Genomic DNA, 22,422 nt, shown 5'->3' on the forward strand with positions numbered 1-22,422 from the left:
GTGAGGTTAAAGAGGCACTAAGGAAAAGTATGTCCGTATTGGGTAGAGAAAAAGAAATTTGAGAGTTCAGGCAAAAATTAGACTCCTAAAAGTGTCAGCTGCTTCCTCTGGACCGGCAGGGAACTCCACGGCCCTGAGAATGCATTTGGTCCCATTTTGGCGGTCATACAACCTTAAGACCAGGAATACTGTCTTGCTCAAGAATAACAGGTGCTCAATAAATAATGTTGGATGAATATATGGCCTGAGACTACATCTCAGATAATAGAGTATGGCTGCCTTTGTCTAAGTCTTCAGGATCTCTAACCAGTCCTTTATTTGGAAAAGACAATACCATACTCAAAGACACAATGCTCCAAAGGGAGCCCCCCAGTCCGGTTCCCAGCCAGGCCAAGTGTCTCTGTGTATGGCTATTGTTACTCAGGAGTAATTATTTTTAATTTAGACTGCATTATTTAATGTGAAAAAACTCCCCCCAGGAAAACAAAACAAAACAAAACACATAGTGCATCCATTTCATGTCCTAAAGACCAAGTGACAAGCATCTACCCAGTTGCTTTTTTTTTAACACAGTTGGTTATTATTTAAGAGTATTCTTCAAAAGTAGTTCTCTAGATTTCACCATGCAGAGGTAATTTTTTTTTTTTTGAGGAAGATTAGCCCTGAGCTAACATCCACCACCAATCCTTCTCTCTTTTTTGCTGAGGAAGATGAGCCCTGAGCTAACATCCATGCCCATCTTCCTCTACTTTATATGTGGGACGTCTGCCACAGCATGACTTGATAAGCAGTGCATAGGTCTGCGCCCAGGATCCAAACCAGCAAACCCTGAGGGGCTGAAGCAGGGTGTGCGAACTTAAGGGCTACACCACTGGGCTGGCCGATTTGCAGAGGTAATTTTAAAAAAAGAAAGTTCTCTTAAGTTTCTCTTTATTGATAAGTAATTTAGTCACTTTGTTGCTGACTTCAATGCTGTCTTAGACATAAAGGAAACCTTTTTTATTTTTTCTCCTAATTTGAAACAAGAAATTTGGCTTTGATCCTCACCTATAATTAAGTTAACTGAAGCTCCAGCTCCCAATGCCTTCTTAGATCTTCCTTTTTTTGACACTACATTTTGCCACCACCTGAACATGAGATTTAATACTCAGCATTTCGAGATTTAAGGATCTTCTATTAAAATGCCCCAAGGTTGTTCGGTGTCTGTTGCTACCTCAGGGTCACTTTGGTGCCCTGATACGGTATTCTTACTGAGGAGAGAGTTGGAAATAGAATTTCGCTGTTTTAATTATGGTATGATAAAAATTTTGTACGTCCCTCTCTCCCCACCTCCCCTAATCTCACTGCGTGGTATTTGTTATGCCTCAATCACTAATGAACACATTCATGGACCTCTTGCCAGAATGCCGCGGACCCCCAGTGTCCTCTGCCCACACGCGCTAGACTCCTGCTCAGATTCCTTTCAGTTCTACCACATAGGATTCTACGCTTAGAAGGCATCCAAGAGAGCAGCAGAGGACTGGGAGGAGTACGCAACGACAGGGAAACGGGAAGCAAAGCGAAGTTTAGTTTCTGATGGGCATGGGGAAAACACACAAAAATCTTCCGTTATTTTCATTTATACTATAGTATAAATACTATATACTATACTATACTATACTATATAAATATACTATGTAGTATATTTATAAGTATACTTATACTATAAGTATACTACATAGTATATTTATACTATAGTATAAGAAAATTCTTAAGAATTTTCATTTTCTACTGAAATTGAGAGTCAAATACTTAATCTCCCTGATTAATCCTCTTCTACACCTAAAGTAGTGATTATCTGCATTATTCAACTCAATTCAACTCATCAGACTTTTATAGACACTGATATGAACTAGGTGCCATGGGACATACAGAGATGACTGTCTGGTGCCAACCCCAATGCACTTCAAATCTAGCACATACTTTGTCATAACATAAATTGCTGCATGATGAGGGCTATGGAAGAACACAGAAATTGCTGTGGTGTGAGTGCCCTGGGAGCACCAATGCTCCCCCACAGAGAGAGTAGGTGTCATTCAGGTAAAGTGCTACCACACCCTCTGGCATCTGGCTAGTTCTTAACTGATGTTTGCTACGGTGTTAGTATTATTAATATTTACCACTACCTGTGTGCCCCGACCTTTCCCGACCTCAGTCCTCTCATCTGTAAGATGGGTACAAGCTATCACCTGTAAGATAAGGATGACAGCACCTATCCTGCCTGCCTCGAAAAACTGTTGGAGGGTCTAATGAGATCAGGAAAGTGATTCCTAACATGTGTTATCATCTTTGAATGCCAGCGCCTTATGCATGGCAGGAAATCAGTAAATATTTAGGGAAGGTAGAAAGGAAAGCAGGAAGGAAGGGAAGGAGGGAGGAATTATTATTATTGCAATAGAGATCACTTAAGAGCTGGTTTTGTTTTGTTTTTACTTAATTATTCCTAGATTTAGGTCCTTAAGCATTTATTTAATCTCTTAAATTCGCTTTTTCCATCTATAAAATGAAACTATTTTTAATGCCCCTTACTTGCCTTACTAAATGAAACAATAAATATAAAATGCTTGTCACTGTATCTGAAATGTGGAAAACTTCAGTATAACACACTTTTTGCACAATGTTGAGCTTTGCCTTAAAGTGTTTTTTATTTGGTTGGTTGCTTTTGTTTTTAGTAAGGTGTTTGCCAATTTGTTTACAAGATATGGTCTGCTCCGTGTTTAAAAAAAAGAATAAAACTCATACGTTTTGTTTTTGCAAGGAGAGAGAGAACTTGCCGCTTTCTTGACTCTCAAACTTATTCTTCAATGTCACTCTGAAACCCAACTGACTTCCAAAAAGAGAAAAATGGATTCACCTTCGCTGGAAGGGCGTCTGCCATGCTACCTTATCAGCATGATTATGCCATTTCCTTCTTCATTCTACAGATCTGTCACAGCTGAATTTATTCTGATAACGCTGAGAATTTTATCCTAATTCCCTTCCTGTTTTCCACAGTCCCAGTGTGCTGGCAGAAACAAATAAAACTAAGCAGTCTTTGAAATGTTCTCATGGAGTCACACTAGATGCACAAAGAAACAGGATCAGGAATCCACAGCTTCAGGAAGGATGGTAATAGCACTCAGTTCATAGAAAAAATATCCACAAAGCAGATGGCTGAGAATCCACTGTTCCTTTACCCCTCATACAACATATTCTTGCATCTCTACAACAGGATTAAAGACTGACTTTCAAACATGAAAATGCACTAAATTGCTTCCAATCAAATCCATAAATAATTGTTGAGCTCACATTGTCAGAACCATAATGGATACTACTTAATGTAAACGCGCAACATAGCTGTGAAAACAGTGGCCAGCAGCAGTCAGTTAGCCTCAACTGCTTTTCATCATTTCCTGGACTACCACTTCATGAATGATACAAGTTCAAATAAGCGCCTCATGAATGTATTCCACAAAACTATACCAACAATGGTAACAATAAACCCTAGAGCACTGCTATATCCCGAGCTCTACCACAAAGAGTTGGGGATCAGTAAATGTTTATTGAATGAATAATAGATATGTAAAGTGAATTGGTTTGACTCAATGAATTTCTAATGCCCCCTCTAGTAGTAGAAAATGGGCAGATCTGATGACTGATCAATACTGGATGTTGGACAGAACCCCAGAACATATGAGGAGGAACAAAACAATAATGTATACATTGGGGACGCCAGGTAGATATGTAAGGAGAGATCTCTTCAGAGTTCAGACAAGCTTTCCCATCTCTCATCTCCACCTCAGCAGCATACACCTCAGGGATACCTGATTCAGGGCAGAGTTGGCCAGTTTGGGATTCTTTGTGGTCTCCCATGCCACAAGAGTCCTAATCAAGGACCCTCTAGGGATCGCACTTTGGGGGAATGGCAGGCAGGGACTAACACACACCCGCATATTCACCCTATGATTAAAAAAAGGACTCCACCAAAGTTTAATCGCCTGCCTCACCACCACAACAGCGAAAGCTAAATGAAAACAAAGAGCGTGACTTCTGGTTAGAAGTAAACCCAGTAATTCTGATTCCCGTGAACTTCCAGGGCCTGCGGGGAATTTGCCACAGCAAGAGCATCATTATTATGAAAACAATAACCAACAAGTATAAATAATTTATGAGAATAGGCACAGATTTGTTTTGTGTTGATAATGTTGGAGCCACTGAAAGATTAATAAATTAATAATTAGTTAATTATGCAACACATTATAATGTCTTTTAATCTTATATATTTATGCCTTATAAACTTGTGTAATATATGTTTTCCACAAAACCAAGATTGGACCACTAAACTGGGTGGCAAGAGCCAAGGTACTATATACTTACATACATGCTCTATGTATCTGTATATGGTATCTATCTACACACACACACACACACACACACATATAGCCCCTGCTTAGCTAGCACAATGCTTCGCTCTATGAATATATGTCAATTTTATCTGGGAATAGGAGAGTTCACTTGGACTCAAATTTACAGTGTTCTTTTTTTCTTGTTTTTTGGCTGAGGAAGATTAGCCCTGAGCTAACATCCGTGCCAATCTTTCTCTATTTATATGTGGGACACTGCCACAGCATGGCTGACGAGTGGTGTAGGTCTGGACCTGGGATCAGAACCCACAAACCTGGGCAGCCGAAGTGAAGTCAGCCAAACTTAACCACTACGGCACCAGGCCAGCTCCCAACAACAACTAACTTTTTAAACTACTCTTAAATACAAAAAATTTAAATATATTGGTTGTGTAAAATTCTAAAGTCCATTTGAAAAACTGCATCCAGAATGATTTTTCTAAAGCATGAATCTAATCCTTTCTGTTCCTTGAACAAATTCTTTTTGTCCTCAAAATAAAGTCCAATTCTCTTTATATGGCTTTTTAATATGGCTTTTCATCCTCATGCTCTGACCTCCTCTTATCCATTACTTCAAATCCCGCTTCCTGGTCCCTTGAACTTTTTGCTCCAGTCCTATCTGTAGCTCTCTGAGTCTGTCACTCTCTCTCTCATCTCTGGATCTTTGATCATGCCACTCCTCTGTTAGAACATTTTCTACCTTCGTTTACAAGTCCAATCCTACTTCTTCAAATCTCAGGTTAGACTCACACTTCCGGAAAGACTTTCCTGTCGTCTAAATTAGGTGCCCTTCTCTGTCCTCCAGTGGCATCACGTAGAATTATCACAGTCTGGCCTTAATGTCTGTCCACTTCTCCCTATCCCCCACTAGACTCTAAGCTCTTTAAAGGCAAAGACCATGTTTTCATCACTATTATATTCTTAACACCTGGAGCCTGGCACACAGAAAGTACTCAATCAATATTTATCAAGTAATTGAATGAGGAAGAGGAAGCCAGGTTAGCACCAACAACTATGGGTGGTATCTGTGCAAACTACCAGGTGTGAGTTGACTCTGGTCTAAAGCTACATTCCCATTAGAAGTACCCTCGCCTCTGGTCACCAGCTCAGGGCCTGCTTATTTCTATTCCTATCCCACCTCTTTGAACTGAAAACATTCTCAAATGGTCACACTTGACAACGCATTACTTGGCTTCAAAGAAAATACTCACCTCCTTAGTCTCTTCGGAGAAAGCTTGCAGAATGTCTGTCTGCCTGGTGTAGTTGCCATTGGCGTCCTGCAGACCTTGCAGAATGCGCTCCCGCAGAACCAGCACCGAGACTCGGAGCTGGTGCCAGAGGAGCTGCACTGCGTGGATGTCCACAATCACATTGACGGAGTAGGACAGCAGCTTCAGGGAGAACTCCGTTTCAAGGAGGGCATGGATTTGCTCAACATGATCAGAAATATCTTCACAAATGTCCTGCAGTAAAGAAAAGCAAAATATATGAGGACTACTTTGCCTTATCCGAGGGAGAGGGCAGTAAAAAAAAAGTCACTCCTTTACCTGGCATCAATTATCAGGGCCAACAGGTCAGGTGAGCACACTTTGGAGAGCTGGCCTTTGTTTTAGCTCAGATACATAGCTGTAGGCCATATTTCTGGGGACTGGGCCTTTGGTGTATAAGGTAAGTTAATCTTTCTCCAAACCACAAAAATCCTACTATTCTTTCAGATACCCAAGTTGAAAGTTCAGCCAAGGTGAGAAGTAACCTCATAAATCTGCTCTCTGTTCTCTTTATTTACTGTCTGTTTGGGATCCTGGCAAGGGAGTCAACAGGTGGTCTCCTTGCTAGTAGTGAGCACCCAATATTTTAGGATCGAAGCGTCATCCAGACAGCCGGCATGAAGAAAGATGGGCTAGAATGTGTGCTTCACGGGCACTCCCAGCCGTTCTCAGCGAGCCACGGGGCCTTCGATGTAAGGGACAACTGTCACATTCCCACAGGGACACAATTTCATGTTTCAATTTGTAAAGCATATCTAAATTTCAACCCACACTTTGCAAGCAGAATCGCTCTTAAGAAGCAAAGCCAGAGAAACCTCAAGGATGAAGAAAGACAAAATACAGTTTTGTTTTGTTTTTAAGACCCAGACATTTTAAATAAAAACGTTACTAACTCAAAGTTTCTGTCTCTTCCACACGTACCGTTAGGCAGACAGATTTGGTGTCTGATATGTCTCCTGTTCTTACAAGTTCCCAAATTTCCATTGTGCTGCCAGAGGCCAGTAGCACGAAATGGGGAGCGTCAATGGTAATGTTTACTTGAGCAATCTGAGTGCATTAAGCATCAGAATCATGTAGATGTTAGCTGAAAGTGCTAAGTTATTCATTTTTATTAACTTTTTTTTTAGGAAGATTAGCCCCGAGCTAACATCTGCTGCCAATCCTGCTCTTTTTGCTGAGGAAGACTTGCCCTGAGCTAACATCCATGGTGCCCATCTTCCTCTACTTTATACGTGGGATGCCTGCCACCGCATGGCTTGCCAAGTGGTACCATGTCCGCACCCAGGATCCGAACCGGTGAACCCTGGGCCGCCGAAGCGGAAAATGTGCACTTAACTGCTGCGCCAGCGGGCCAGCCCCTACGTTACTTATTTTTAGTTATGGATCTGTGATTTTTTTTAATGGGGCTTTTATTTATGATTTTTTTGTTAAGGCTAAAATTCTAAGATAGTATTTGACTTTTGAGCCCTATCATGAATATCAAAACAGTCATTCTATGCTGGAAACATAAACTTCTGATTTCATATAATTCAATTACGTGTTTTTAAAGAAAAACTAAGATGTAATCTGTATTTAACAATGTGCAATAGGCAAAAAAAAAAAACCCAAATCTATTGAAAAATGACGGAAAGTCGTGCTGAATTTTGAATAATAATTATTGCACAATCCCAATAAATGCTCCAATATTAGCTCTTGAAACCTAAGAGCTAATTGGTGATAGTGATATAAATTGGTGATAATAACTTGAAACAGATTAAAAGTTTAAACTAAATAGACTTTGGAGTCCTAATTAGGTAAGTTCTTACAAATGTGGCCCGTGAGCACATGGAGTCGAACAGAGATTTGGGGTAAAAATTACACTACTCTATAAGCCAGTACATGGGAACCAATCACAGTCAGATTAGCTGGTCTCTGTTGGTCTTTAGCACAAAAGAGCAGGCCTCTAACTGCTGTCACCCAATATTCCACATTGCCTGGGGTGTCAGCTGATGCCTGCTTGGACCATCTACTCTATTTATCCCCTACTCCTGATACCTCCACGACCACCCCAAAGCAAATGCCCTGCATCCTTTGCCCTCTTAGGATGCTCATTTCTGTGTAGTACTGAGGTACCTTGGGAAACTCCCTTCCTCCTACTGCTGACCTCTTCCAAATTCTGTGCACTTTCCTGGCTAATAGCCCCATTCCATTGTGAAAACACTCCTTAGCTTCTCGGAATGCTACAGCTACCTCCTGTTCCTCCCCAAACCTGACTCTGCCCAAGGTTCCGCATCCCCCGCTGCCCTCCCAGGGGAGGCTGCTCTCCCAGCCGTCACCTGAGAGACGGGGTGTAGGGCTGACGGAGGAAGGGCAGGCCTCAGTGCTCCTTTGCCACTTTCTGATCGTTACTCTTGGCCCTCACACTAGCACCCTTCTTAACTTAGTAGGTGCCTACTGTCTGCTAAACCTTCCTGTCTTCCTCCCCATTGCTGTTACCTTCATTCTTCTCTCTCACTCCTCTGTACTGAAGAGGCATCTGGTTCACCGTTTTCCTCTCCATATTGAGCCAAGCATTATCTCAGGTAATTTCAATATTCACACTGGTCAACCAACCACCCTAGCCTCGAATTTCCTTTACTCTACAACTCCTAAGACCTTCACACCCATCCGCTGGGACTACTCTCTGCCACAGCTCTACTCTGGACCTTCTTATCGCTCTACCTGTGGCATTATTATCAGAAGGTCCCCTATGCCACCAACCTCTCTTTGTTCAACTTTTTGACTCCCATTCTCCCACTACAGGTGCTCTTCAGCCTCATCCAGGCCACCAGCTACTCCACACCTTCTCCTCATGTACCAGCCGCTCCCGGCACAGCCTCTACAGTGATCACTTTGACCACTCCCATGGCGGTGTTCTCAACTTCCTCACACTCTTGATTCCATAACTTGGATTTGTTAGTCTCTGTCTCCTGGGTCCCGCTACGATCCTACAGGTGCAGAATACATTACATACCCAGGAGAGAAAAGAGTTTGGGTAACCTTTATGCCACCTGCTCAGAATAGCCAAATAGGCATTTCTCAACCACTCCACTCCCATCCCCCAATACAAAAGGTTATATATAGCCTTGGCACCATGAAAACTTCATGCCGAAGTACATGCCATCAGCTCCTCTTACGCATAATTTGGCTTCTTCATAACGGATGCAGGAATTTAGTCAGAGCCAGGTCATGGGTCAAGATTGCCAGGCAATGATCCAGGGGAAACAATCTATAAGGGGCATTAAAGCACCAGTGGTGCCAGTTAACTCAGGTCTCCACACCCTCCTCCTTCCGTAACTGTGAAATGTACATTGGCCCTGTTCCACAGAAGCAGATGGGCCCTGAAGGGAAAGAAACACCCTCCCCACAAGTGCTGACCTCACTCTCTTGAGTATGTTGGCAATGTGCACGTGCAATCTCTGCTGAAATTTTGAAACTAAATAATGCACAGCACAGTGCAATTTTCCAGAGTCTATTAATTTCTTCAATTATCTTTATGCCCTCTACTCTGCCACCAGTTGTCTGGTTTGCTAAAATTACATGCACGCACAAACTGTAGAACAAGAACTACAGATACATGTGTAGGTTGCATATATGTGCGTGAGAGTGTGTACCCCCTCCCTCCAACACGGACTATGCTTTGAACATTTGATGAGAGGTTTGTTTAGAGAAAGGTAACTGAGTGATTCTGAATCTATACACACTTTTTAATAATAGAAAATCCACTTTTTCCTGTCCCTCTGTATAAATGTCAAACAAAAATTCAAAGAATAATCAATTTGAAGCTTCTGATGCTTAGGCCCTTAACTGTTGCCAGTTTGTTAGACATTTTTAGGAAAGAAGCTGAAGCTCGTGGACATTCTGTTTATTCTAAAGCAGTCAGACAACTAGGTATTAGAGACTTTTAAAAGTGATTTGCTGAATGGCTTCCTCCCAGCAAGGACTGTGTGGAATTAAAAGGCTCTGAGAGATCTGACCCGTGGGAGGCCCTGTGGGCACTAGATTAACAAGGTGAAGTGGAAGCATGGCTGGCGGGGTTGGACTGGAGCCCAGCTGATGCATGTAAGGAACCACTGGTGCTCAGCCTCGGCTGGACATGTGACTTAGCAGATAGCAACTGGAAACTGGACTGAACTCCCATGGCTGAACTGCTCAGCATGTAAGAAACTTTGGAGCACTGCACTGCTACTCGGTGGAAACAAAGTAGTAATTTTAGAAGAGAGTCACAGTTTTTTAAGAATATGAAGAGAAACAATTCCTTCAGAACTGGAGATATATATGTATCTTAAGGATTTATTAGCAAAAATATTTCTCCCCATCTGTTTACTTAGAGTATAAAAAGGAGATAAAATCTGGGGGACCACTCGGTGGCGCAGTAGTTAAGTGCACACGTTCTGCTTCAGCAGCCCAGCGTTTGCTGGTTCAGATCCCAGGCACAGACACGGCACCCCTTGGCAAGTCATGCTGTGGCAGGCGTCCCACGTATAGAGGAAGATGGGCATGGATGTTAGCTCAGGGCCAGTCTTCCTCAGCAAAAAGAGGAGGGTTAGCAGCAGATGTTAGCTCAGGGCTAATCTTCCTTGGAAAAAAAAAGGGGGATCAAATCTTTCATTCTACAGCTAGAGTTTTCAAAACACTTTTTTTTTTTTAAAGACTTTATTTTTTTCCTTTTTCTCCCCAAAGCCCCCCGGTACATAGTTGTATATTCTTCGTTGTGGGTCCTTCCAGTTGTGGCATGTGGGATGCTGCCTCAGCATGGCTTGATGAGCAGTGCCATGTCTGCACCCAGGATTCTAACTGACGAAACACTGGGCCGCCTGCAGCGGAGTGTGTGAACTTAACCACTCGGCCATGGGGCCAGCCCCCTCAAAACACTTTTTAACATGGCAATGACTGGTTAAGTTGATATAAAGACTAAAATTCAAAGTGAAATATAATCGCCCAACAAATGTTAATGTTTGATTTCAGAGTCTTTCCTATTTTGATAAAGGATGTCAGTAGGCAGAAAACTGAGTATCTCTAGAGGAGGGAAGGTCAAGAAATGGATGAGGATGTTGAAGATCATCTGAGTGACAGCCATGGAACCCTTTCCAGCATCAATGAGACAGGTAGGTCCATCAGTCCGTCTTCTATAAAGCGAGTTATCCCTAAAAAACTCAGCTTTCACAGTCTTATCCTGAAATTATCCCATTTCTCCTGTTCACACCCAATTCTGGCCAGTATTCCTGTCAGTTCCAGCCCCTCTTCCCAATGTTGTCTCTCCCACACCTTTCTTGTCTGACCTTTGCATTCCTCTCCCGATTCCAAGTATGCCTCACCTGGGACAAAGCAACCATGCACAGAGCCACCAGTCCAGACTTCTCTCTCTTAAGACCCCACTCCTATTGCCCTTACAGGCAGCTCCCACCCCTTGTAAGCCATGTCCAGTAACAGACAGCTGGAGCACGCTGGGAATGCGGAGATAGAGGACAGTCAGATGCAGAGAGAGGCCGCCAAGGGTACCAAGACAAACTCTGTTAACTTTCAGAAGCTTGCCTGGAATATAATTCGTCCCCTTATCCTGTTCTGTTATAAATAAATGAAAGCTAATAAATCTGACTTCCTATGAACATTATTATTTGGCAATGGGATGATGTTTCATATTATTTGTGAAGATTTTATCCATATCATCAGAAGGTGGCTTCATTCTCAGAGACTTATTTCAGTATGTAAATGTTCTCCCCAACTAAATGGCTGGTTCCCCAGGACCTCTTTACATAATTAGTAGCTACTGATAAGTTGGGCACTCAAGAATCTTGATGATATGGATCTTACTTTAACAGACTGACAATGAACAAAAACAATTTTCGTAGATAAAATTGTGTAGTTTTATTTTTCAATATCATCAATTGGTATCAATTGCTTTAGCTACCTAAAATCTCCTATGATTCTACACGAATTGCATTCATTCCCTTGCATCTGTTCCTCTGAGAAAAGGCGTTCTCCAGCAAGCTCATTCAGACGACTGAAGCAACAGATGTGTCAGAGAATAACAAACTTGCAATTTTAAATTGGGGATAGTTTCCCTCAAGCAATAACGTATTTTTTATAAATACTCAAATTGTCCCCAGCACAACCCCAAATTACTAAAGATAGAAGGATAATGTCTTTATAAATTAATTACTCCTTTTTTTTAGCAAAAGTGTTGAGCACCTACTACGTACTAATCCACATGCTGGGGAAGCAAAGGTAAATACAGCCAGGGCTTGCTCCCTCCCCCCAGAGTTCCCCACCTGGTGGGAGGGGGCATGTAACAAGAAAGTACAGTCAAGAAGATAAATGTCCACAGAAGGTACACAGATGAGGAGGAACTGACATGCCCAGTTTATAGTCTCTTAGTAAAATGCATATAAAAATTCATTTTGGGTCACACATTCTCGGAAATTACAAATAGCACAGCTCTTAAGTTCACGGCATTACTATCATCAACCTTGATTCTATAGCTTCCACATTATTTTCTGAGAAGTATAAAAGAAAATGAGGCTAATCTAGAGCTCATCTCGAAGTGAATTAAAGCAAATGACAGTAGTTAACAATATATCTTCAAAGTTGGCATAAGATTTCTTCCCATAGACATTAATATGTGAACGTGGGAAAGTGACGCTCTCCGTTTTCTTGTTTAATTCACACACACACAGTCGCCCTGTGGCATTCAGAATTACTCACAGCAGCAAAAGCACTGACTACATTATCTCGCCAATTGCCCACTTCACTCAACATTCTGGACACCTTGTGGTCTCAAAATTGCAGCTGCTGCTGCCTGTCATTGAAAGAGGAATCTTCTATGGTTACTGAAGTAGCTGATACAAACACTGACTTGACCTGAAACTTTTTACAAATCAACTCCAGCTGGTTGGGTTAGTTATTTTCCTTTTGATTTAGCTGTATGTTTATGTGAGAGAGGTGCCTTTTTTTGGTAAGATTGTTGCATATTTTTCAGCTGTATCTTATTTCCTCTACACTGATACAGGGCTATTAAGATAACTGTTATGTCCGATTTTCACCAGCTTGGGATTGAAATGAGGGCACGCCTCCTGTGAGTGCTCCAACTGCTTACAGTAATAACTCCAAGTGTGGCCGCCTCAGCTCCTGCTAACAGTCCCTGGGAGGGGATCTGTCTGCTGCCTCACCATCAGGCCACCACGCCCATTCTCGACCATTCTCAAAACATCTTTAAGATTTCCTCCTGAAATTACAAGTGTCCGTGGATCGGCATTCTGCCAAAGTGTCTCAAACTGCCAATCTCCAGGGCTCCGTGTCTATTTAGAGGGAAACCCACCCACCCAGCAACTTCCTGACCCAGGTACTGAAGCAATACTTGGCATCTCAGTTTCATGAAGTCCCACAGATGCAGGCCCTCCCATTTCTCTCTGCTTCTTGCTTCCCCACATATAATTCCCAAATAAGAAAACCTAGCAAATCCCCCATTACCTACAACCTGCCTCTCCACAGGAACGAACAGTAATCGGCAGCATTTCTCCATTCATCTACCACCCCAAATAATGTTTCTTTCTCTTCCCCTAAAAAATAATTTCACTGTTTCTCTCAAAACACTCTTGACTTACATTTGGGTAACCGCAGGCCACATTCAGATGGTTTTTCTAAAACAAATGTGAATTAAAACCTACTTTTAGGGGCCAGCCCCAAGGCCGAGTGGTTAAGTCTGCGTGCTGTGCTTTGGCGGCCCAGGGTTTCGCTGGTTTGGATCTTGGTCATGGACATGGCACTGCTTGTCAGGCCACGTTGAGGTGGCGTCCCACATGCCACAACTAGAAGGACTCACAACTAAAATATACAACTATGTACCAGGGGACTTTGGGGAGAAAAAGGAAAAATAAAATCTCTTAAATAAATAAATAACAATAAAACCTACTTTTATAAGATAGGACCCCTCACTCCACTTCTATCTTTTTGCTATCACAGTTTTAAAATTTGCGAACCCTCACCTTACCCAGAGCATAGCATTACATTTAGAATGAAAAGTTTTCATTTTCCAAAGTCAGTAAGCAAGACAGAAGTGAATATAAGATGTATTTTGTGTAAAAATTTTAGTCTTACTGCGAAATGCCGTGTCATCGTGACTGCTCATTTTGTTTCCTGGCAATTGTGGAAATGAATGATGAAAGAAAAGTGTCTTCAGCCATATGCTCACCATATGAGTGTGTGTTCATTAGAAAAAGCTGAGAAGAGATTCTTACCTAATGTGTGTACTTTATACTTTAAAACAGAGATCAAGGGAACACCAGAGGTACTTGTTAAAAGAACTCACTAGTGAGGAATCTGAAGTAAAACTTGAAACTTTATACAAAAAACTTCCTATTGCAAAGTATTAATGTCATCTTTCGTTGACTATCTATTGTACTTTCTCCAAAAGACAGACTGATAGATGTTCCTATGACAAGGTATTTTTATTTCCCACAAAGCAGACTACTCCCTCTTTTTATTCCTTCCTCTAGCAAATACACTTTTCTATGGTCCTAGTTTCTTCTTTGCCATATAGAGAACAACTGTGATGGACAGCGCTGGGAAGGATGCTGAGACTTTTATGATTATCACACTTCTCTCCAAAGCTTGAAGAACTCTATGGTTATAAACCGTGGTTGTCCTTGTAATTGCTAAAATTCTGAAAGTGTGGGGACTGAAATGAGATTATTTACATGGAAATGATTTTGCTGCTATCATTAGCTATTGCTCATCCGTCTCCCTGACTCAACTATAGCTTTCCAGAAGCGGGAAACGTGTCTTACTTGTCTTTGTAACTATAATGCCACACTGCTAGGACATCGCCATGCACGTGGGAATTTTTCAAAGGGTGTTTGTAGAATTAAATTCAATTGGATAAAATATTATATTTCACAAATCAAAGTGAATTCCCTAAAAAGCAAGTACTAGTTTAGTTTCCTCTCCTAAGTGGATCCACACTAATCGGCAAAAGTGAGTAACCGACATTGGATCATTTCCTGTTTTGATTAGGAGAGGTGCTGAAAAAGAATGTGGATCTGGGAGAGGGAAGCAGACGGTAGAAAAAGGAGGATAAAGATGCTGAATACAGACTTGGAAACCTTCACACTTCAGCTTTCACCCTCGGAAAGCCTCATTTACCTTCAACCGAGAAAGGACCAATTAGAAGTCCCGTCTGGCCACACCCGGCCAGATCCAAATCTCGATGCTTCTGCTTTTCATGATTTAAAATTTTTTATTTAGTATTGTTATTTTAAAAGCTTCAGAGGATTCATTGATTGAGATATCACTTTAAACTCCTAATCCCACACTCTGACTAATTTGAGAGAGAAAAATCGCTGAGCAGAAAGATGAGGAAAATTGCCAACTGCTCTTGCACATGGGAGATCTTTCTAACTGAGCCATTGCTTCATCACATTCACATTCAGTGTTCTACTTGTCTCCACTGATAAAGGTTCAAAATTTTACTTCATTCACTAACGAAAATCATAGCTATGGCCTTGACTCTCAGCAGCTCATCTGGAAATGGCTCCAAAGATCTGTACTTTCTCCAAGACATCTTTATAGAACTGATTTCAGGTGGAAATGGACAGACCAGTCAGTGGTGGTTCTTACACTGCAGTGTGCTTGTTAATCACACAGATTCCAGGGCTGCTCCTTGTGAAGAGAGAGGGGGCCAAGGAATCTGCATTTCCTTAAGCACACAGTGGCCATGATGCCCATGTTCCAGGCACCAGGCATTGAAAAACACTGAGCCAGAGATGCGTCAAACTCCAGGCTGACAGACACTGCAAGGGGAGCTACATGCAAGCCTGCTGTTACACCACTGTAAAAATAAAACCTCCCAGCTACTTGAAAGGTAGTCTGCCACTGACATTACACAGACTTCTCCACAGAACTTACATTCTTTGTGCCCCAAACACAATTTCCCACAACTTTATTTGCCCACTGTTGACAGTGTTGTGCTAATCTCTAGGGCAGCATCAGGTTGGTGGGTTTCTCTAACATGCTTCGTTTTTTTTTCCTGTTTTTTTACACTTTTATTATAGAATGAAACAGATTCAAAATATCACATAAGAAATATATAGCTTAGTAAATTATTATAAGGCAAACACCCTTGTAACAACTACCCAAGTCAAAAATTAGAACTTTGCCAGCCCCCCTCGAAGTGCCTGCATGTGCTGCCTCCCCACCACAGACCCTCCATCCTCCGAAAGTGACCACTAGCCTGACTTGCACAGCAATCACTTTCTTGTATCTCTTCATGGTTTTATCATCCAGGTATGCATGCCTGGATGCTATAATTTACTTTTGTCCAGTCTTTCACTTGATACATCTTTTAAGCCTCTTTTAACCTACAGATTTCATCTATATTCCTTTCTTTTGCATACAATTCATCTGTTGAAGGTCCTGGGCATCAGAACCGCAGAGTTTCCCACTAGGTGGATGTGTTGACTGCAGCCACATGGAGCAGTCCATGTGTTGGCTCCTCTGTCCTCTTTACTTCCTGCAAATTGGCAGCTGGATCGTGAGGCCTGATTAGTGTCAGCTTCCATTTCTTACACAAAACCATAGCATTGTGTATCGTGCACTGTGTTCTTTCATCAAGAGGCATTTAACTTTGGTTTTTGCTCTTTTTTGATAGTTGACACTATCAACTATTTTGGTAGTTGATGCTCTGTGCCTAAACCTGTTAATACACCGGGGGTTGCAAAATGATGATATTCTAATTCTATCATTTTGTTTTCATTTATTAGCTGGAATAACTTTATTAGAAGATGCTTCTCTTTATCAACTATTTGGTTCGTGATATAATTCACAAAGGAAAGTCCTTTCCATGACCCAGTCTTCAAGACAATGAATTGGTTCTCTGTCACATTCAGAAGGTAACCAACCAGTTGGTTTACTTAATATCATTTTGTGCTCATGGATTTAAACACATTTGATGGGTTTTAATCCATTACAATTCTTAACCTTATTGAAGCTCAAATTGTCCTTCTTTGCCCAGTGGGATCCCCTTCAATTTGACTTCAAGTTGACTACTCTGGTAGTCTTTGATAGCTTCCTTGCTCATCTTGTGTATTTCCAGACTTGAAATCAGCCGTTTTTCTAAGACGCCTTGGTTTCCTTTAATGGGAAAAGTTTTTCAGACTACCATCTGGGCAGTAGGGATGCTCGATACTACTAGGTTATCATTGTTTCTAGGCTTTTTTAATTAACAGAGCTAGGAAACATGCACATTTAAAAATAAAACACTTTATGAGTTCATAACTGGTATTTCAATTCAAGTTCAAAACTACAGAGTTTTTACCTAACATCTTCTGTACTGCATCTGTCTCTCCTTTTTCCCACATGAAGAATCCTGGTTCTCAAGAACACAAGGGGTGATGAAATAAGAAGATCCCATAATTACTCATTTGCTTCTTCTCACATTTTACATAAGATAGTTTCAGAATACTAATACCAACACTACCCTAATACTGCTACTAACACTGGCCCTGAAGCAAATGACTAGGACAGGCATCTATAAGACGTCTGGTCAAGGTCAGAAGAGAGCAGGGTCACCTTTGGTTTGTCTTTAACTGGTCTCTGAGAGAACAGAACTTATATCCTAGTCTCACTTTCACCTTAGTTCATACAACACAGTTTAAACATCTGTGAGTTTTGTGGATTCCTTTATCATCTTCAAGGTCCTTGTAGAAGAGAAAAAAAGCCTCAATTAAAATATGACTAAGAAAAAAAATATGACTAAGAACCACATGACCACTAGTTCTCCTCCAAGGAAGGAAAAGTCTCTTGGTTTTAGAAAACGTGCCCAGAGAGGACTCCTGCCTCAACAGACCCTCCCAGTCTTGGCAGACCACCACAGAACACGCAAAAGGACAAAAATCAGTGAAGGTAGTAATCAACAATATACCAAAGAAACCGCACCATTATATGCACTTGAGTGCTGGGTGGGCTAGGTAAAGTGCTCTTTCTTTCTCTTTCCAGCATAACAACTACAGAGCATAGGGTGACTCTCATTAATTATTAGTTTAGGGCTATCCAATGATGAAGATGGTCTTCTCGTCAAGCAATGGTCTGTGAGGATCTCTTCATTTACCATCTCCCGTGGCAAAAGTTGTGCAATTTACAAATTTGCTTTGTTTGTTCAGTGGTCTATGAGTCATTTCTCTCTATTTCTATGGCTTCTGTCTGCCTTAGGAAATTCATGTATGGCAAGCATTGCATTTGTCTATTTTGCTTTATAGAGTATAGCACCACATGCAAATAGATTCTTAATACGTGCTGATGTTAGTGATATTGGATTCACAAACCATGAAATAGGAGCTTGAAAATGATCATGAGAAAGAATAAATTAATCCCAAGACATACCTAGATTATTTTGCACCAGACTGAGTGTCAGAAAGTCTGGGTTCTTGGCCCTGGTGTGTACTGGTTATCTGTATCCCAATAGAGCCTCAATTTCCTCATCTATAAAGACAGTGGTGGATGGATGATCTCTATTCTCAAGCTCTAAGATTTTCTTTTGTTCTCTTTCTCTTTTATTTTGTGTACCTCCCTCTCCCATCCTCATAACGCATAGTTTGAGCTTCAGTTACCCAGAAGCTTTTAGGTATCTCTGAAAAACCTTGTAACACGACTTCTTTTCCTACCAGTAGTAGAATGAGCACTAGACTAGGAATCAGGAGACCTGAGTTCCAGTCCTGGGGACATTGAAAAGTATCTCTCTGGCTCCTGTAAGGGACTCTGCCACAAGCTCTGAAATAACAGTGCAGATCCATACCAACAGGCTAAGGAGGAAAGATCCATGGTCATTCAGAATGACGGCCAAGACCCACCCCACCCCCTCCACCGCCACCCCAGGCTACCCTGAGGAGCCCCTTTGGTTGTATTTTCCTTAGTCACCATAGTAGGCTCAGGTCATTACTCTTCTGCCCTCTTATTCCCCCCTCCCTGCAAACACACACACACATACACACATATTCCTTTGAGGCTCATTTCCATCTGCCTATACCATCATTACTTTCTCTTCATTTTTGTCATTTAAAATTTTATTTCCTAAAAATCTATCAATATCTTTGAGCAATTTAGATTTGTTTACCTGAGATGGAAATTTTCTAGTAACTCTCTTGACATTTTTGAGCATTTCAATTATAAATAGTCTTATAGGTTTCTTTACAAATGCTTTCTCTTGACCTATTCATAAACGTTCTTTACACCGGGAGAAAGAAGTTAAGGAGATGCAAGTCCTATTTGAGATTTCATTGCTGACTCATGGTGTGACCTTAGACAGGTCAACCTCTTTCTTACATGCACTTTTTATATATTTAGATCACTAAAGCCATGGCACAGCTTCTAATGATATGTTTCTATGTCTTCCTCCCCCACACAAATATCCATAGCAACTATCTTGGCTGTTGATTTGTATTTAAACACCCACAACACGCCTGTTGGGAGCTAACATTGTAGACACAAGCTTTTAGATCTCACATCTGAGAGTCCGGAACAGGAAATGAAACCTCATAGGATCAGAGTCCTGTGAAGAACTAATTTTAGGGGCCATGGTTAAGACCCTGCAAATGAGACAACAAATTCAGGTTCTGAAGCCAATGCCACCCTTTCACATAGAGCAGATGGGAATGCAGGTCATCAATTAACCTTCTGGATAGCTCCCATTGTCTCTCACTGACCCAATAATTTCATTCCTAGAAATCTCTCCTAAGGCAACAATGGATTTACCTACTGAAATGCTATCACAGAGTCGTTTATAATGGTGAAAAATTCCAACAACCAAAAGATCAAGACATGATGTGATATTCCATATAATGAAAAAATACACAGGTGCTAAAAATGATGCTGCAAAATACACTTAATGGTATTGGATATTCAAGACATATTAACTGAGAAAAAGGAGTTGTAAAGGGTTCTACTAAAAATTATAGCAATGTATACTCATAGAGAAAACACTAAAAAAGATGTCCAAGCTGTTCATAGTATTTTCTCTAGGTGGCAGCATGACAAATGATTTTTAACGTACTGTTTGTCCATATGTTTTAAATTTTCTCCACTACAGATTCACGTCTTCTGTGAAAAACAAAAAAAGTAAAAGTTAAATAACAGGAAAGAAGTGAAGTCAGTTCCCGTGGCAAAACAACAGTGAAGGAATGCAAGCCAAACCATGCATAGTAAGTAACATAAAGTACAATATCAAGGCAACTGAAGAAGGTCAATGTCAAAGCAATGGGATCCTCAGACTCCCAGTGTTCTTTTGTGTAGGGAGAGACCTGTCACTTCATTCACAGCCATCCTTCCATCCTTCTCTTACGGCTGTACATCAGGTGGCCAGGTGCTACTGGCCAGGCACTAACAGATAAATAGCATATCATTTCTCACTGGCTATTAATACTTTTAACTCTGTTTTTGCTTCATTTTTTTTTTAATTTAGCAGACTTGAATTAAGACATAGATGAGAGAAAGACAATAATCACCTAAAATGTGGGGGGGATGTAAATATTACTCATCTTCTCTCCCTCTTCATTTGATTGATTGATTTGTCCCATAGTGTGACTGCATAGATCAACCTTCTTCTATATTTTTATGCAAACCTACAAGGGAGGGATGTTTCTGAGGACAGGATTTATCATTTGACAAAATAAGACCTTGTTTATCTCCAGGAGTGACCTCAATACCCTAGGATTCAGAATTTTCCACTTTCAAGGTATGACAGCCTTTGAGTAATTACCAGAGAAGTGAAGAAATCTAATGAGAACTCAGTGCTCCCTTGGGGGTAGACTTTACATAACTAAAATTTCAGTCCTTCACAATTGCTTAGGAATTATCAAGATACATAATTTTTGCTAATCAATTTATATAAAGTTTTGTTTACTTTCACTAACCCAAATAATTCATACAGGTAGATTTGCGTTGTTCCTATGCGCATCCCTTCATCCACAGCATCAAAAAAAGGAAAATGCATGCATCTAACACATTTTCTGGAAAATTTAATGCTAGGCATCAGAGCCTAAATTAAAACACAGAATTCAGCTTATATCTTAGTTAAGAAAATCCATTTTGGTATTTTGCCTGCTCCACGCTTGACTGACTCTCCGTATTAGGACTACTCTTCAGCAAGCACGAGACATACAAAGCAAGACAAAAGTTATTGAATTCCAATAATGTGGTTTTAAATCTACTCTCATTGCCCTTTTCCAGAGGCCCCTTTGGGAAATAAAAATGGATCAAAATAACATATCCAACCACCAAGTGCAGCAAGCATCCATTATTAATGTCCCAATGACACACCAAAATGGAAGACGAAGGATCCATTCAGATAGTCCTTAACACTGATTCAGGCTCCTCAAAGGACTTTATGTTTGAAATCGGCAACCAGCTAAGAAACAAATTCAATTTCAATGCACTTTCCAAACTTCCAGATTAATGTTACCCATAAAATCATTTTTAACCTCATTGCTTACTTAGATTGACTATAAACTTAGTGAGAAAAAATTTTCTGATTACACACATAGGATTCTACTCATATTAAACAATGAGCAGGGTTTCAGAAAGCACACAAAAGGAAAAATAGGACCAATAAATTAGCTCTGAACAAGCACAAACATCAACCAAACTTCAGGTCATTCCTTTCAACTTCTAATTGATGATTTATAAGCTCCCCTCTACAGTATCCTAAGTCTTATGTCCCTCCACCCCATTTAACTGCAGACAGAAACCATCTTGTGACAGTCTAGTGAAAATTCAGATGTGTACAAGTAAATTATTAATGATTAATAGAGTTAAAGAAACAAAATAAAAGGGGCAGATGAGCTGGAGATGCAGAAAACAAGAGTAACAAAAGACTACAAGACAGATTTATAAGGATAAGACAACTTCCATTGTTTTTCTATGCTTTAGACCTTATCCGCTTCGAGAAAAAAGGAGAGACTGAAGGTGGCTTACAAAAAGTAAACTAAACCATTAAAGTTAAAAAAAAAAAAAAAAGGCAAGGAGAAAGATGAACAAGACACCTAAAATGAGATAGTTGCTGCATTCGAGCACTCAGTTTAGCTCTATGGAAGGAGGAGAAAATGTGTGGCCAGAAGTCAATGGCTGAAGAAAAAGACCTGGTAGGGGAAATAAGAGACAGAAAGGAATGATCAATAGTTAATCCAAGAGGGTAGCAGTAGATGATTTCTGTGAGCAGAGTGAACTAAAGACCTGGAACACCCAAACAGGGAAGATCTTGCTTCTTTAGAATGGCATGACATCTTTGTGACAATAATTGAGACTTTGAGTGAAAGGTAGAAGCAAGGTTCCAATGAGAGAGCCAAGTGCAAAAAGGCCTAGCCTGGAAAGGGCTGAATTCAAATCAGAAAGAGAACCTGACAACAAGGAAATTCCCAAAGAAAATTTCTCCCTGGAACTAGTGAAAAGTGGCCGCTGTAATTAAACTTTGTCCATGTTGCTTGTCCACTTACACTTATATGGAGGAGTTGTGTTCCAGGATTGCTCTCACAAATGTTGAGAAGGTTCTCACGCTCCAAGCAGAGGGTAGAAGGTATATGTAGGATGATAGTCCGAAGGACCTCTTTTCCTCCTTTCTCCCTCAGGTTGGTGCAAAGGTCAAGATCATCTGTGACCCCCGAGGAGCTCTCTATATCAAAATGTCCCTGGGGTTTCAGCACAGATCAACAAAGAGCGAGGATTTGATTGGC

General features: G+C 40.9%; 1 protein-coding gene across 7 annotated transcripts in view; it reads right to left on the bottom strand.

The window, feature by feature from the left end:
* The window catches only part of AKAP6 (A-kinase anchoring protein 6), a 512,511-nt gene that overhangs the window by 257,214 nt on the left and 232,875 nt on the right, over window positions 1-22,422 (bottom strand). For all 7 annotated transcript variants that reach the window (XM_046655043.1, XM_046655046.1, XM_046655040.1 and 4 more), the window contains one exon: window positions 5,633-5,884. In XM_046655043.1, coding sequence (XP_046510999.1) covers window positions 5,633-5,884 — 252 coding nt within the window. The remainder of the gene's footprint in view (window positions 1-5,632; window positions 5,885-22,422) is intronic.

The sequence above is a fragment of the Equus quagga genome, chromosome 2, assembly GCF_021613505.1.
Source record: "Equus quagga isolate Etosha38 chromosome 2, UCLA_HA_Equagga_1.0, whole genome shotgun sequence".
NCBI classification, from domain to species: domain Eukaryota; kingdom Metazoa; phylum Chordata; class Mammalia; order Perissodactyla; family Equidae; genus Equus; species Equus quagga.